Here is a 15,470-nt window from a genome sequence, read left to right on the forward strand (position 1 = left end):
TATTAAAGCTCTTTTTTTTTTATATATATGTGCCACATCTTCTTTTAAAGCTCTTTAATGGAATATAATTGCTTTACACTCTTGTGCCAGCTTTTGAGGTACACCAAAGTGAATCAGCTGTATTTATACATATATCCCCATATCCCCTCCCTCCTGGGACTCCCTTCCACCGTCCCTGTACTGGCCTTCTAAGGCATCATTCATCATTGAGATGCTCTCCCTTTGGTATATGGCAACTTCCCACTAGCTACCTATTTTACAGTTGGTAGTGTATCTGTGTCTATGCTACTCTCTCACTTTGTCCCAGCTTCCCCTTCGCCACCACTCCTGGCAAACCCTTGTCCTCAGGTCCATTCTCTACATCTGCATCTTTATTCTTGCCCTGTCACTGGGTTCATCAGTATCATTTTTTTAGATTCCATATATATGAGTTAGCATACAATATTTGTTTTTCTCTTTCTGGCTTACTTTGCTCTGTATGACAGTGTCTGGGTCTATTCACCTCATTACATATAGCTCCATTTCATTCCTTTTTATGGCTGAGTAATATTCCATTGTATAAACGTGCCACATATTCTTTATCCATTCATCTGTTTATGGACATATAGGTTGCTTCTCCACGTCCTGGCTATTGTAAATAGTACTGCAATGAATATAATGGTACATGTTTCTTTTTGGATTATGATTTTCTCTGGGTAGATGCCCAGTAGTGGGATTACTGAATCATACAGTAGTTCCATCTTTAGTTTTTTAAGGAACCTCCAAACTGTTCTCCACAGTGGCTGTACCAACTTACATTCCCACCAACAGTGCAGGAGAGTTCCCTTTTCTCCACACCATCTCTAACATTTATTGGTTCTAGATGTTCTGATGATGGCCATTTTGACTGGTGTGAGGTGATATCTCATTGTGGCTTTGACTTGCATTTCTCTGATGATTAGTGATGTTGAGCATCTTTTCATGTGTTTGTTAGCCATCTGCATGTCTTCTTTGGAGAAATGTCTATTTAGGTCTTCTGCCCATTTGTGGATTGGGTTATTTGCTTTTTATAGTATTCAGCTGCATGAGCTGCTTGTATATTTTGAAGATTAATCCTTTGTCAGTTGCTTCATTGGCAAATATTTTCTCCCATTCTGAGGGTTGTCCTCTTGTCTTGTTTATGGTTTCTTTTGCTGTGCAAAAGCTTTTAAGTTTCATGAGGTCCCATGTGTTTATTCTTGATTTTATTTCCGTTATTCTAGGACGTGGGTCAAAAAGGATCTTGCTTTGATGGATGTCATAGAGTGTTCTGCCTAGGTTTTCCTCTAGGAGTTTTATATTGTCTGGCCTTCCATTGAGGTCTTTAATCCATTTGGAGTTTATTTTTGTGTATGGTGTTAGGAAGTGTTCTGATTTCATTCTTTTACATGAAGCTGTCCAATTTTCCCAGCACCACTTATTGAAGAGGCTGTCTTTTTTCCATTGTATACTTGTTCCTCCTTTGTCAAAGATAAGGTGCCCATATGTGTGTGTGTTTACTTCTGAATTCTCTATTCTGTTCCATTGATCTTCCTTTCTATTTTTATGCCAGTACCATAATGTCTTGATCACTATGGCTTTGTAGTATAGTTTGAAGTCAGGAAGCCTAATTCCACCAAATCTGTCTTTCCTTCTCAAGATTGCTTTGGCTATTTGGGGTCTTTTGCGTTTCCATACAAATTGTAAGATTTCTTGTCCTAGTTCTGTGAAAAATACCATTGGTAATGTGATAGGGATTGCATTGAATCTGTAAATTGCTTTGGGTAGTACAGTCATTTTCACAATGTTGATTTTTACAAACCAAGAACATGGTATATCTCTCCATCTGTTTGTATCGTCATTTTTTTCTTTCATCAGTGTCTTATAGTTTTCTGTATACTGGTCTTTTGCCTCCTTAGGCCGGTTTATTCCTAGGTATTTTATTCTTTTTGTTGCAGTGGTGAATGGGAGAGTTTCCTTAATTTCTCTTTCTGCTCTTCCGTTGTTAGTGTATAGGAATACAAGAGATTTCTGTGCATTAATTTTGTATCCTGCTACTTTACTAAATTCATGGATTAGTGCTAGCAGTTTTCTGGTAGAGTCTTTATGGTTTTCTATGTATAATATCATGTCATCTGCAAAGAGTGACAATTTTACTTCTTTTCCAATTTGGATTCCTTTTATTTCATTTTCTTCTCTGATTGCTATGGCTAAAACTTCCAAAACTGTATTGAATAATAATGGTCAGAGTGGGCCCCCTTGTCTTGTTCCTGTTCTTAGAGAGAATGCTTTCAGTTTTTCACCATTTAGAACGATGTTGGCTTTTGGTTTCTCATATATGGCTTTTATTATGTTGAGGTAATTTCCTTCTATGCCCATTTTCTGGAGAGTTTTTATTATAAATCGATGTTGAATTTGTCAAAAGCTTTCTCTGCATCTATTGAGATTATCATATGGTTTTTATCCTTCAATTTGTTAATATGATGTATCACATTGATTGATTTGTGTATATTGAAGAATCCTTGCATTCCAGGGATAAACCCCACTTGATCATGGTGTATGATCTTTTTAATGTGCTGTTGGATTTTGTTAGCTAGTATTTTGTTGAGGATTTTTGCATCTATAGTCATCAGTGATATTGGCCTGTAATTTTCTTTTTTTGTGACATCTTTGTATGGCTTTGGTATCAGGGTGATGGTGGCCTCATAGAATGAGTTTGGGAGTGTTCTTCCTTATGCTATATTTTGGAAGACTTTGAGAAGGATAGGTGTTAGCTCTTCTCTAAATGTTTGATAGAATTCACCTGTGAATCTATTTGACCCTGGGCTTTTTAATCACAGTCTCAATTTCCGAATTTGTGATTGGTCTGTTCACATTTTTATTTCTTCCTGGTTCAGTCTTGGAGATTTGTACTTTTCTAAGAATGTATCCATTTCTTCCAGGTTATCCAATTTACTGGCACATAGTTCCCTGTAGTAGTCTCTCATGATCTTTTGTATTTCTGTGGTGTCCATTGTTACTTCTCCTTTTTCATTTCTAATTCTGTTGATTTGCATCTTCTCCTTTTTTTTTTTTATTAATGAGTCTGGCTAATGGTTTATCAATTTTGTTTATATTCTCAAAGAACCAGCTTTTCGTTTTATTGATCTTTGCTATTGTTTCCTTCATTTCATTTTCATTTATTTCTAATCTGATCTTTATGATCTCTTTCCATCTGCTCACTTTGGGGTTTTTTTGTTCTTCTTTCTCTAATTGATTTAGGTGTAACTTTAGGTTGTTTATTCAATATTTTTCTTGTTTCTTGAGGTAGGACTGTATTGCTATAAACTTCCCTCTTAGAACTGCTTTTGATGCATTCCATAGATTTTGGGTTGTTGTGTTTTCATTGTCATTTGTTTCTAGGTATTTTTTGATTTCCTCTTTGATTTCTGCAGTGATTTCTAGGATGTTTAATAGCTTATTTTTTATCTGCATGTGTTTGTATTTTTTACAGTTTTTTTTCCTGTAATTGATATCTAGTCTCATGGTGTTGTGGTCAGAGAAAATGCTTGCTATGATTTCAATTTTCTTGAATTTACTGAAGCTTGATTTGTGACCCAGGATGTGATCTATCCTGGAGAAAGTTCTGTGTGCACTTGAGAGGAAAGTGTTTTCTGTAGTTTTTGGATGGAATGTCCTATAAATGTCAATTAACTCAAGATGGTCTAATGTGTCTTTTAAAGCTTGTGTTTCCCTAGTTATTTTCTGTTTAGATGATCTGTCCATTGATGTAAGTTGGGTATTAAAGTCTCCTACTATTATTGTTTCTGTCAATTTCCCCTTTTATGGCTGTTAGCATTTGCCTTATGTAGTGAGGTGCTTCTATGTTGGGTGCATAGATATTTACAATTGATTCCTTGATCGTTACATAGTGTCCTTCCTTGTCTCTTGTAGTAGTCTTTAAAGTCTAATTTGTCTGATATGAGTTTTGCTACTCCAGCTTTCTTTTGATTTCCATTTGCATGGAATATCTTTTTCTATTTCCTTACTTTCAGTCTCTATGTGTCCCTTGGTCTGAAGTGGGTTTCTTTTAGACAGCATATATAAGCATCTTGTTTTTGTATCCATTCAGGCACTGTATCTTTTGATTGGAGCATTTAATCCATTTAAATTTAAGGTGATTATTGACATGTATGTTCCTATTACCATTTTCTTAATTGTTTTGGGTTTGTTTTTGTAGGTCTTTTCCTTCTCCTGTGTTTCCTGCTTAGAAAAGTTCCTTTAGCATTTGTTGTAAGGTTGGTTTGGTGGTGCTGAATTCCCTTAATTTTTGCTTGTCTGTAAAGCTTTTGATTTCTCCATCAAATCGAATGAGATTCTTGCTGGGTAGAGTATTCTTGGCTGTAGGTTTTTCTCTTTCTGGACTTTCAGTATATCCTGTCACTCCCTTCTGGCCTGCAGTGTTTCTGCAGAAAGATCAGCTCTTTTCCTTATGGATTTTCCCTTATATGTTATTTGGTGCTTTTCTCTTGCTGCTTTTAATTTTTTTTTTTTTTTTTTTTTTTTTTTATATCTTGCTGCTTTTAATTTTTGTTAGTTTGATTAACGACATATGCTCCAGTGTATTTCTCCTTGGGTTTATTCTGTATGTGACTCTGTGCCTCTTGGACTTGATTAATTATTTCCTTTCCCATGTTGGGGAAGTTTTTCATTCTAAACTCTTCAAATATTTGCTCAGACCCTTTCTTTTTTCTTCTTCTTCTGGGATGCCTATGATTTGAATGTTGGTGTGCTTAATATTGTCACCAAGATCTCTGAAACTGTCTTCCATTCTTTCTATTCTTTTTCCTTTTTCCTGCTCTGTGGCCGTTATTTCAACCATTCTATCTTCCAACTCACTTACTCATTCTTCTGCCTCAGTTATTCTGCTGTTTATATCATCTAGAGTATTTTTAATTCCAGTTATTTTGTTGTTCATTACTGTTTGTTTGCTCTTTAGTTGGTCTAGGTCCTTATTAAATGTTTCTTGTATTTTCTGTATTTTGTTTTAGAGATTTTTGATCATCTTTACTATCATTACTATGAATTCTTTTTCAGATGATTTTTCTGTTTCCTCTTCATTTGTTTGATCTTGTGGGTTTTTATCTTGCTCCTTTGCCTGCAAGGTGTTTCAGCTTTTTTCTCATTTTGTCTAATTTATAGAATTTGCTGTCTCCTTTCCCTATGGTGCCCAGTAGTATTTCCTCTTGTTTCTGCTCTCTGCCCCCTGTGGTGGGGGTTGTCCAATGTCTTCAGTAGGCTTCCTGATGGGAGGGTATGGTGCCTGCTTTCCAGTGTGTGGATCTTAGTCATTTCTCTCTGATGAGCAGGGCCACAACAGGTGGTGTGTTTTAGGGTATCTGTGAGCTTAATATGGCTTTAGATAGTCTGTGTGCTGATGGGTGGGTTTGTTTTCCTGTCTTAATTGTAGTTTGGTGTGAGGTATCCAGCACTGGCAGTTGCAGACAGTTGCATGAAGCTGGGTCTTAGACACTGATACTGGGCTCCGTGAGAATTCTCTACAGTTAATCTTCCCTGTGGCTGAGGACTCTCTAGTGTTCTAGCATCCTGGATTCAATGCTCCCTCCTGAGAGCCTCCTACTTGACTTCTGGTCAAGTAGTCCAGACTTCAGAGGTTGCTTGTCCTGGCAATAAAGGGGATTAGAAAAGACTGTCCAAGCCCCAGACAAATGGCAGAGTGTTGAGTCAAACAAATACTAAAGCAAGGAAACACATAATTACACAAGAAACAGAAATACTGATCCCAATAGAACACAAAGCACTAGAAAGACCTTACAGAAGAACCCCAGTATGCAATCAGAGAATCAAGGAGAAAACCAACAAAAATTCAACACCCCCCTGCCACAAAACAAAACAGAACAAAACAAAAAAAACCACACACACCAAACACAAATCCAGGGAAATTTTGAAAGTGAGGATCAAATATAATACAGAGCAAGAGAACAACCAGACTGACTGAAGATTCCCAAAACAAAATCAGACTGTTATAATTAGAACTAAGATAAACACAAAACCTAATAAGAAAAACCAAAGTAGTGTGTCATCTGGAGAATAAAGCAAGGAAACAGAGCAGACCTATAATATTGATTATAAGTATATTAAGATAAAATGAACTCAAAAAGGATAGAAGACAGGGCAACAGAAGAGCATAGTGTGTCTGGAAATATGAAAAGAATAAGAAAAAAATAGAAATGTATAAAAGATAAAGAAGAAGAAAAGGTAGGAGAGATAAAGTCAGCACTACAAAAAACAGCTAGAAATAGAAATATACAAAAAGTCAAAATAAAAATAGAAGAAAAAAGAAAGTAAGAAATATATTATAAAATGTGAGATCCCTTAGGACTAAGATCGTAATTTAAAACAAACAAACAAAAAGCTTGAACTGAACCCAGAATGGACCAGATCAATAGAGTTAATAATAATACTTCTCTTTCCTTGGGGTCTCAGCTGTAAGTGTTCTTCTACCCACCTTGGGAGTTTTGTATTACTCTGTGACCAGCAGGGCTTCCTTTATTGATTGTTTGTAAGTGCCAATGTGTGGTGAGAGAGAGGATACAGTAGTGGCTCCTTCCCCTGGGAGTGAGTGATCATTAGCACCCTGCCTGGGACGTGGGAGCCCGGGCAGTGGTGGTGGTGCCTATTGCAGAGGGAAGCTGGTGGCTCAGGTGTAAACAGGATGTTTCCAGAGCTGGGCCCCTCTGCCGACCTTTGGCTCTCAGCTGCAGGCACTCTAGGGCAGCCCCGCCCAGGGGCCTTTGTTATCCCTTGTCGACTGCAATAGCCTGGCCCAGTTGGGGTCTCCCTTTATTCGTCGCAGGCACCGAGAGAGAGAAAGAGAGAGAGAAAGAGAGGGAGAGAGGAACTACTCCTGTGGCTCCTTGCCCATGCTTGTGAGTCAGCAGTAGTGAGCTGCCACCATGGCCACCCAGCTTTCTGCGGTAGGGATTCTCCGCTGTGGATTTCTTCCCTTCTTTCCTTTCAGTCTGTCTCCCCACTGCCAACAATGTTCTCACCCTGAACTAGTTCTCCAGTTCCCACGTTCCAGCTCCCAGACCTCCTATTCATCTGTGAACCCATGTCTCAGTCCAGACACACTGAGCCATGGTGTGGATCCTCCATGTGTTTCTCACTCTTTCCTGTCTGCCACAGCTCAGCCACTTCACCCTCTTTGAACAGTCCCAAATGCTTCCCTTCTGACCCGATGAAATTCCCCACCGGAGAAGGGGTTTCCCTGACAGATAAGGGATGTTTCCCTGAATTCAGCCATCTCCCCTCTGTTTCAGCTCCCCCTGCCCTAGGGTGTGGGACATGTCCCTTTCCTTTCTTCTCCTCCTCTTTCTCCTCCCCCCCCGCCCCCCGTCCTACCCAGTTATGTTGGGATCTTTGCAGTCCTTTCTGGTGTCCAAGGTCTTCTGCTGTTGTTCAGCTGGTTTTCTGTGGGAATTATTACATCTTTTGATGTATTCCTGATGCATCTGTGGAGAGGGATGCATTCCACATCGTTCTACTTCACCACCATCTTTCTCCTCTCTGGGATTGTATTTAATCTGTAGATGAATTTGGGGAGATTTACCACCTTAACAATATTAAGGCTTGCAATTCATAAATATTGTCTTCTTTGTTTTCCTTTCAACAATGTTTTGTAGTTTTCAGAGTATGAGATTTGCACTTCTTTTGTTAAATTTATAACTAAGAATTTTTTTCTTTTGATTCTATTGCCAATGGGATCTTTTTTCTTTTTCTTTTAAACCGCTTTATTAAAGTATGATTGACATGTAAAAGCTGTACATATTTAATCTGTACAATTTGATGAGTGGAGATGTGTATAAACTCATGAAACTATCACCATCTTAAGGCCATAAACATATTCATCAACAGTCAAACTTTCCTTCATTATTATTGTTGTTATTTTCTTGCACTCATTCCTGATTTTAGTAATTTGAGCCCCTTTTTTACTTAATCTAGCTCAAAGTTTGTCAAATTTGTTGACTTTTCAAAGTCAAAATTTTAGGTGCGTTGATTGTCTATATTTTTTCTATTCTTTCATTGATTTCTGCTCCAATTTTTATTCCCTTCATTCTGTCTGCTTTGGCTTTAGTTTGGTCCACTTTTCCCAGTATTTATAGGTGGAAGGTTAGTATATGAATTTCAGATGTTTCTTCTTTTTTAATGTAGCTGCTTGCAGGTAAAAATTTCCTTCTAACAGCTACTGTAGCTACATCTCATAAATTTTGTTGTATTCTTAGTTCCATTCACCTCAAAGAATTTTTCTAATTTCCCTTGTGATTTATTCTTTGATCCAGTAGTTATTCAGGTGTGTATTGTTTAATTTCCACATGATTGTAAATTTCCCAAATTTGTTATTCCTTCCTAATTTCGGTTCACCGTGGTCAACTAGCATATTTTATGTGATTTCAATACTTCTAAACCCATTGAGGCTTGCTTTTGACCTTGCATCTGATCTATACTGCAGAATGTTCCATGTGACTTCAGAAGAATGTAAAGATTCTGCTGTTGTTGAAAGTGTCCTACAGATGCCTAGTTGGTTTACAATGTTGTTGAAGTTTTCTGTTTTCTTGTTGATTTTATGCCTTATTGTTCTATCCATTATTGAAAGTGAAATACTGAATTCTCTGTTACTGTTGAATTACCTTTTTTTCCCTTCAAGCCTCTCAGTTTTGCTTCATGGATTTTTGGAATATGTTGGTAAGTACATCCATATTAATATACTCCTGATAAATGGACATTTTATCGTCTCTTTTCTTTGAGTACATTTTTTGTTTTAAAGTCGAATTTGTCTGATATTAGTATAGCCACTCCACCTTTATGGTTTTACTTTCAACCTATTTGCATATTTGAATTGAAAGTGTCTTGTAGGCAACATATAATTTGATCTTGTCTACTTACCTAGTCTATTTTTGTCTTTGGATCATTTAATCCAATCACTTAAAAAATAAATTTATTTATTGGCTGCATTGGGTCTTTGTTGCTGCACACAGGCCTTCTCTAGTTGTAATGAGTGGGGGCTACTCTTTGTTGTGGTTCATGGGCTTCTCATTGCAGTGTCTTCTCTCACTGCAGAGCATGGGCTCTAGGCATATGAGCTTCAGTAGCTGTGGCATGTGGGCTCAATAGTTGTGGCTCACAGGCCCTAGAGCACAGGCGCAGTAGTTGTGCATGGGCTTAGCTGCTCTGCAGCATGTGGGATCTTCCCTGCCCAGGGATTGAACCTGTGTCCCCTGCATTGGCAGGTGGAGTCTTAACCACTGTGCTACCAGGGAAGTAACCCAGTCACACTTAACGTAATTATTGCTATAGTTGAATTGTACATGAGTTGAGCTTATTCCATTTCACTTTTTGTCTTCTAAATATTTTGTCTTTTTATTGCATTTAAGATTGCTTCATACATTTTTATTGCTCTACTTCTGCTGCTTCGTGTTACACAAATATTTTCTAGTATAACATTTCAATTCCCTTTAACTATCTTTCAGTTATATATTGAGTTACTTCCTTAATGGTTTCACAAGGGCTTATATATACCTTATCAGAATATACAACAGATGTGTACTAACCCAATTTCATTGAGATACTGAAATGTTTCTCCTGTGTAGCTCTATTCTCTCCCTCTTTTTGTGCTATTTTTGTTATATGTTACATCTATTTTATAAATGCAACTATGTTCATAGTTGTGTTATATAACTTAAAGCCTAAGGAGAGCAAATACATGTTATTATATTAATCTTATTTATCATTTATTGTCACTTGTTCCTATAGTTTCAAGTTACTATCTCCTGTTATTTCCTTGCTTCAATACAGCTGTGCTTCCACCCACCTTTGTGCTATTAAGAAATATTACATTTTATGTTTTACTCTCAACAATTATATAGTTTTATATATTTGCTTTTTAAAGGGATGAATGGAAAAATATATTTATATCCTTTTATAATTACATAATTACCTTTACCAGTGTTTTTTTTTTTTTTCTTCTTCTTCTCACATGTACTCAAATTACTCTCTAGGGTCACCTTCTGAAAGGATCTGAAGCCTTATGAACTTCCTTCAGCCTCTGTTGTAAGGTGGGTCTGGTAGGAACATATTTTCTCAGCTGTTACCTGGGAATGACTTTATTTTGGTTTCATGTTTGAAAGATAGTTTTGCAGGATATAAGATTCTTAACTTTTTTTTTTTCCTTTTGGGTACTTTGTCAGCCCACTGCTTCTAGTCTCCTTTGTTTTGCATTTATTTTGAAGGACAATTTTGTTGGATGTAGAATTCTTGATTTATTGTTCCTTTTCTTCCTGTACTTAAAATATGTCCTTCACTGCCTTCTGGTCTCCATTATTTCTGATGAGAAGTCAACTGTTAGTTATATTGTTCCTTTATATGAAATAAATGATATTTTCTTGCTGCTTTCTAGATTTTCCCAAGAGTTTGACTGTAAAGTGTCTAGGTGTGGTTGTTTATCCTGGGTTTTACTTAAGTTCTTGAATCTGTAGGTTAATTTCTGTCATCAAATTTAGGAAGTTTTCAGCTATGATTTTCCCCAATATTTCTTATGCCCTCCCCTCCCTCCACAGACTCCTATTACATATGTTGATATGCTTGATGTCCCATGGATTTTAGTATAAACCTTGTGTATAACAAAACGGGGCCCTCTCGTTACATTTACATTTTTTCTGTAAATATAAATTTCATTGGCTATTAGTTAAGAATTTAGTATTATATTCTTTCTTTCAGAAATACTAAGGAGAATAGTATTTAGATCTTTGTTCTGTGTATACAAGAACATAAGAGATGACAAAAGTAAAATAGTAATAAGTGAACTGATATGAAATGGAAGAAAACTGTTTCCAATTACAAAATAAGAATTCTCTTCATAAATAGTAAGTAAAAAGGAAAATGAAAGAATGAGGGTGGAACAGCAGTGTTCCTCTTGAGGAACAGACAATGTTTATAAAACCTTAAATAAAATTTTTAATGAAAAAGTCATATGCATTATATAAAAGGGGGTCATTATGAGTGATGTGGAGATGCATACATAAGCATTCTTAAAAATGCCACATCTCTTATACAGACTTAAAATATTTTTTGGCTACATTTATGAGCATTTTAAAAGACTGGAGCTACATCAGCTAAAGGACAGCCAATAAATATAATCAGTTTTTCATCAACACAGTAAGTTTAACAACAATATTAAAATACTTTCCCTCATATAGTCAAAATACTAATCTGAATTTTCATTAACATATTTGTAGGCAAATGTGTAATTACTAAACAATGTATACAGAAACAAGAAAAAGTGTTTTAAATCTAGTTATTTTGATAGGTTTTTCTAATACACATAATTGTCAACAATTTATTATAAAAAACCTACATATACAATTAATAAATACTTGATCAAAAGTCTTTTAAAATATAATCAGGATGAAATGTGTAGAAAGAGACATTTCAAAGTCATAGCAATTACTACTATTACAATATTTAATCATTTTTACAATAGGTCTGCTGGTTCATTTCAATTAAATTCCTTCTCAGAACAATCACATTTCTTGCTGAATTTGATTTAAAGCAAAAGCAAGTTGCTTAATTTTTGTTTCCATTGCCTTTTTGTTCTTGCATGTTTCTTCCAGAAGTCCACGCATTTCTTCTTCAACTTTATGAACCTAAATCGACATATAAATTTTATAACATTTAAATTTCTTAATGAAAACGTTATTTTAAAAAACGCAAAAAGTAAAAAATGTATTCTTATACGTTTTGTAATTTGTGATGTTCATTTAAAACAAAGAGGTTAATAAAATGTTAACTTGTTCAAATACTAATGGGAAAACAATATTATACTATATATAAGGTACTTACATGTGTATTATCCATTTATTTCTCACAGGTTCTTGTGATGAACACATGGTAATTTATTTTAACTCTATTTTATAGTTTAGAAAACTGTTCAAGGTTGTGTAGTTTCTCAGCAGCATATATGGATGAAACCCAGTCTTCTGACTTAATCTTTCCACTGTCCTATGCTGCTTATGAATGCTGAATCATGAATTCGACTTATCCTTAGAAAACTGAAATAACCTCCCTTCCCAAAGAAATTCTTTAAATACTGCATTTCTTTTCTTTTCCTTTTTTTAATATCTATTTATTTATTTGGTTGGAGCGGGTCTTAGTTCTGGTAGGCAGGCTCCTTAGTTGTGGCAGGCAGGCTCCTTAGTTGTGGCAGGCAGGCTCCTTAGTTGTGGCATGCAAATTCTTAGTTGTGGCATGCATGTGGGATTAGTTCCCTGACCAGGGATCAAACCCAGGTCCCCTGCATTGGGAGCGCAGAGTATTATCCACTGTGTTACCAGGGAAGTCCCTAAACACTGCATTTCTAAAACTGCTGGTGGTGGATATAAATTATCATCTGTTTGAGAGATCATTTTATGATTTATTATTAACCTACGTTCTCCTAGGATTCAATGTATTTAATACTATTAATTTTTGCTTGAGACTCTCTCTCCTATCATAAACCATTCCTGAGAGCACTACCAATATGACCATCCCTTTCTGTTTACTTCCCTCCTCTGTTACAGAAGCTCCCACATCAGAATCACCTGTTGAGTTTTAAAAATATCTGGGTCTGATCCCAGTCTCAGTGAATTAAAGTCTGAGGGGGAAGCTCATGCATGTGTATTATTAAAAGCTCTGCAGGTAATTCTGATGTTTGTCTTTGACTTAGTATCATCCTAAACCCATTCCTTTGTCAATGATATTAAAACAAGAAATTTCATAGTTTTGAACCCTAATTAATAATAAAATACTCCTTAAGAACTTATCCAAGGTACTGATGGACTGTATTTAATACATTCACATTCTCACCTTGTCTATGTGTAATCAAAGGGGCTTCCAGATGAAACTGGCTAGGGATATGGAATTTTTTATCCAGAGTTCATGGAGCAGGCACACATCAGGATCAAACTTATAATCTTAGTTTCATTAAAATTATATTCGACAACTAATCTAAGTATTACTGACATTTTGGTCTGTCTTCATTATTGTACTGGCAATTTTCTTCTTATCTATTTGGTTATTAAATCATGCTTCCTTTTCTCTTTCTCTTTTACCACTGTCAAAGATCTGATTTACTTAGCTTCAATAATTTAATACTGATTATCAAAGTGAATTTTACTTACGGTACCTTTAAATTTGCAGAATCAATACATTTCTGCTTTTCACTTGCCAGTTGTATTATTTCAGCTTGATGAGCTTCAACAATTGCATCAACTTGTTTTTTAAAGGCATCATCCATACTATGAAGCTTTTCCATTGCATTCCTTAAAAACAAAAACAAACCCACATATCTAGCTGTGTGTATAAAAATTAGGATATTCTGTCTTTTTAGATGGAAGTTCTTACATTCATATTGCAGTGGAAGCATAACTCCATTAAATAGCAAAGGGCTATCTTGCGTAACTAAAGATATAAGTAGTTCATCATACAACAATCTTTTAGTAACAGAATAGAGTAGGGTAACAGCAATGGAAGTTTGTTACACTGTTATACTCTGAAAGTTAGACTACATTGGTTCTCATTTATTTTGAATCTAAGGATATGGTTTATAAGCACCTTCACAGATGCTACTGTCAATCTTCTTTTCTCCACGTATTCGCAGTGTGATAATAATCTGAGATGTGTATACTAAGGGTATATGTCTGACGCTCCCTATGTTAATGCTTAACACAGAAAACCCTATGTTAATAAACGAACTATAAATAGTATTCACAAAATTGTAGTGCTAAAAGTTTCTTATAGGCAAAATACTCATTCTTTTATATTAAACATCCATAATTTCATTAAAAATGTTAAGTGCATAATGAACAAACTGCCTGGTTTTGGCGAAGCCCATTGTAATAGTGGATTGAACATGGAGACTGAAACCGAGCAGGACCCTGTGGGGCTCCTGGGCATAGAAACCATTCTGTGTTCCCCATTTCTTGCTTATAGGGAATAGACTCCAGCCTCCATGTCCTTCCCTGAGTTCCAAAGGGCAGATTCGAATAGCTGCTACTCAGGAAAGGGAGATGGTGAGGCTAGGGAGAAGACCACCTTAGGCCAGATTAAAGGAACCAGAGAAGCTCATCAGGAGACCACCTGAGGCCAGATTAAAGGACAGCAGACCCTGCACACACCCTGATCGTTATTAGCCACTCTGCCCTGAACCACTGCTATAAAACTCCTTACCAAATTCTCCCAGGTTGGGACACAACTGCTTGAAGCATGAGCTGTTGTGTCCCCCTTTGCCTGGCAAAGCAATAACACTATTCTCTACTTTACCCAAAACTCTGTCTCTGAGACTTAATTCGACACCGGTGCACAGAGATTGAGTTTTCAGCACCAGGACCATGAATCAAAAGCCTTGCTTTTATTCCCAGTTGCAACAGTTGGTAGCTGTGTGACTAAGGGCAAGTCACAAACTCTGCGTTTAAAGTTTGTCAACTATAAAACACAATAATCCTGCCTGTTCAGCCAACCTCACAGAATTATTGCTGGGTCCAAAATAAGATAAGAAAAATATCAATTTATACATTATAAGAAACTACGCAAATAAAATCCATTCTTATGAAAAATTTATTTTATTAAAATTCCATTAAATTAAAAAACATATATACCAATCTTAGTCATAAAAGCATTAGTGTATAAAATCAGGCCTCTTATTTTGCTCTTAAAGACATGATAAACAATGCAATATAAGAGATTCTAAAAACTGTCAGGCCTTATGATTTTTATTAAGTTTAGGAACTGCTAGTTATAGGAAATGATCATTTCTTTTAGGATCGAAAGGACTCCAAATTGCAAAGCTGTGACCAGCAGGAGAGAAAACTGCAATAGGTTCCAAGTCAAGGTCTCTGTATTAGTGCTTACTTGTAAAGCAAAGTGGAACAGGGCCCATTAGCAGACAAACAAATGGCTGTATTATCAATCAAAACTTTCTGGGAAGTATGGTAACACCTTTTCATTTACAAAGAGTTAAAATATGAGAAATCAAATTTCCAGGTTCTATTAGATTTGATATAATGGGAACTTACCTCTATATGAGATTTTTGGGCTACCTACATGCCACATTATTTATGCCATCCTGTATCTTGACATGAGAACTGGTCACTAAAACATGCTACCTATTTTTTAAGGCAGTCAACTTTGTAAATGATTTTAACAAGTCTAGTTATACCGTTTACGAGGTAAAACCCTGATTTCCTCTAGAGTATTTTATAAAATCCACACGACAATGGCATACCCATATACATTTTCTTCCCCTTCTTTAAAATCAGCTCTCATCCTCAGCTGGTGCAGGCCAACTGCTACCTAAATCTGTTTCAGCTTTTTCAGGAGCTCACTGTCCCTGATAGTGATTTCCTCCTCTAAACTTCACATACAACAGCCAAAAACATCAC

The 15,470-nt window shown here is 36.1% G+C and overlaps 1 protein-coding gene across 8 annotated transcripts in view; it reads right to left on the reverse strand.

Annotated features, from left to right (window-relative positions):
• Positions 1 to 10,961: 10,961 nt before the first annotated feature.
• The window catches only part of LRRCC1 (leucine rich repeat and coiled-coil centrosomal protein 1), a 37,690-nt gene continuing 33,181 nt past the window's right edge, over positions 10,962 to 15,470 (reverse strand). For 4 of the 8 annotated variants that reach the window (XM_057735203.1, XM_057735206.1, XM_057735205.1 and 1 more), the window contains 2 exons: positions 13,217 to 13,352; positions 10,966 to 11,699 (listed from right to left, as the gene is read on the reverse strand). In XM_057735203.1, the coding sequence (XP_057591186.1) occupies positions 11,577 to 11,699; positions 13,217 to 13,352 (259 nt within the window). In that variant the 3' untranslated portion in view covers positions 10,966 to 11,576. Of the gene's footprint in view, positions 11,700 to 13,216; positions 13,353 to 15,470 lie in introns of all 8 variants that reach the window. The other 4 variants (XM_057735201.1, XM_057735202.1, XM_057735207.1 and 1 more) reach the window with 3 other exon arrangements.

Source organism: Hippopotamus amphibius, chromosome 5 (assembly GCF_030028045.1).
Source record: "Hippopotamus amphibius kiboko isolate mHipAmp2 chromosome 5, mHipAmp2.hap2, whole genome shotgun sequence".
Taxonomy (NCBI): Eukaryota; Metazoa; Chordata; class Mammalia; order Artiodactyla; family Hippopotamidae; genus Hippopotamus; species Hippopotamus amphibius.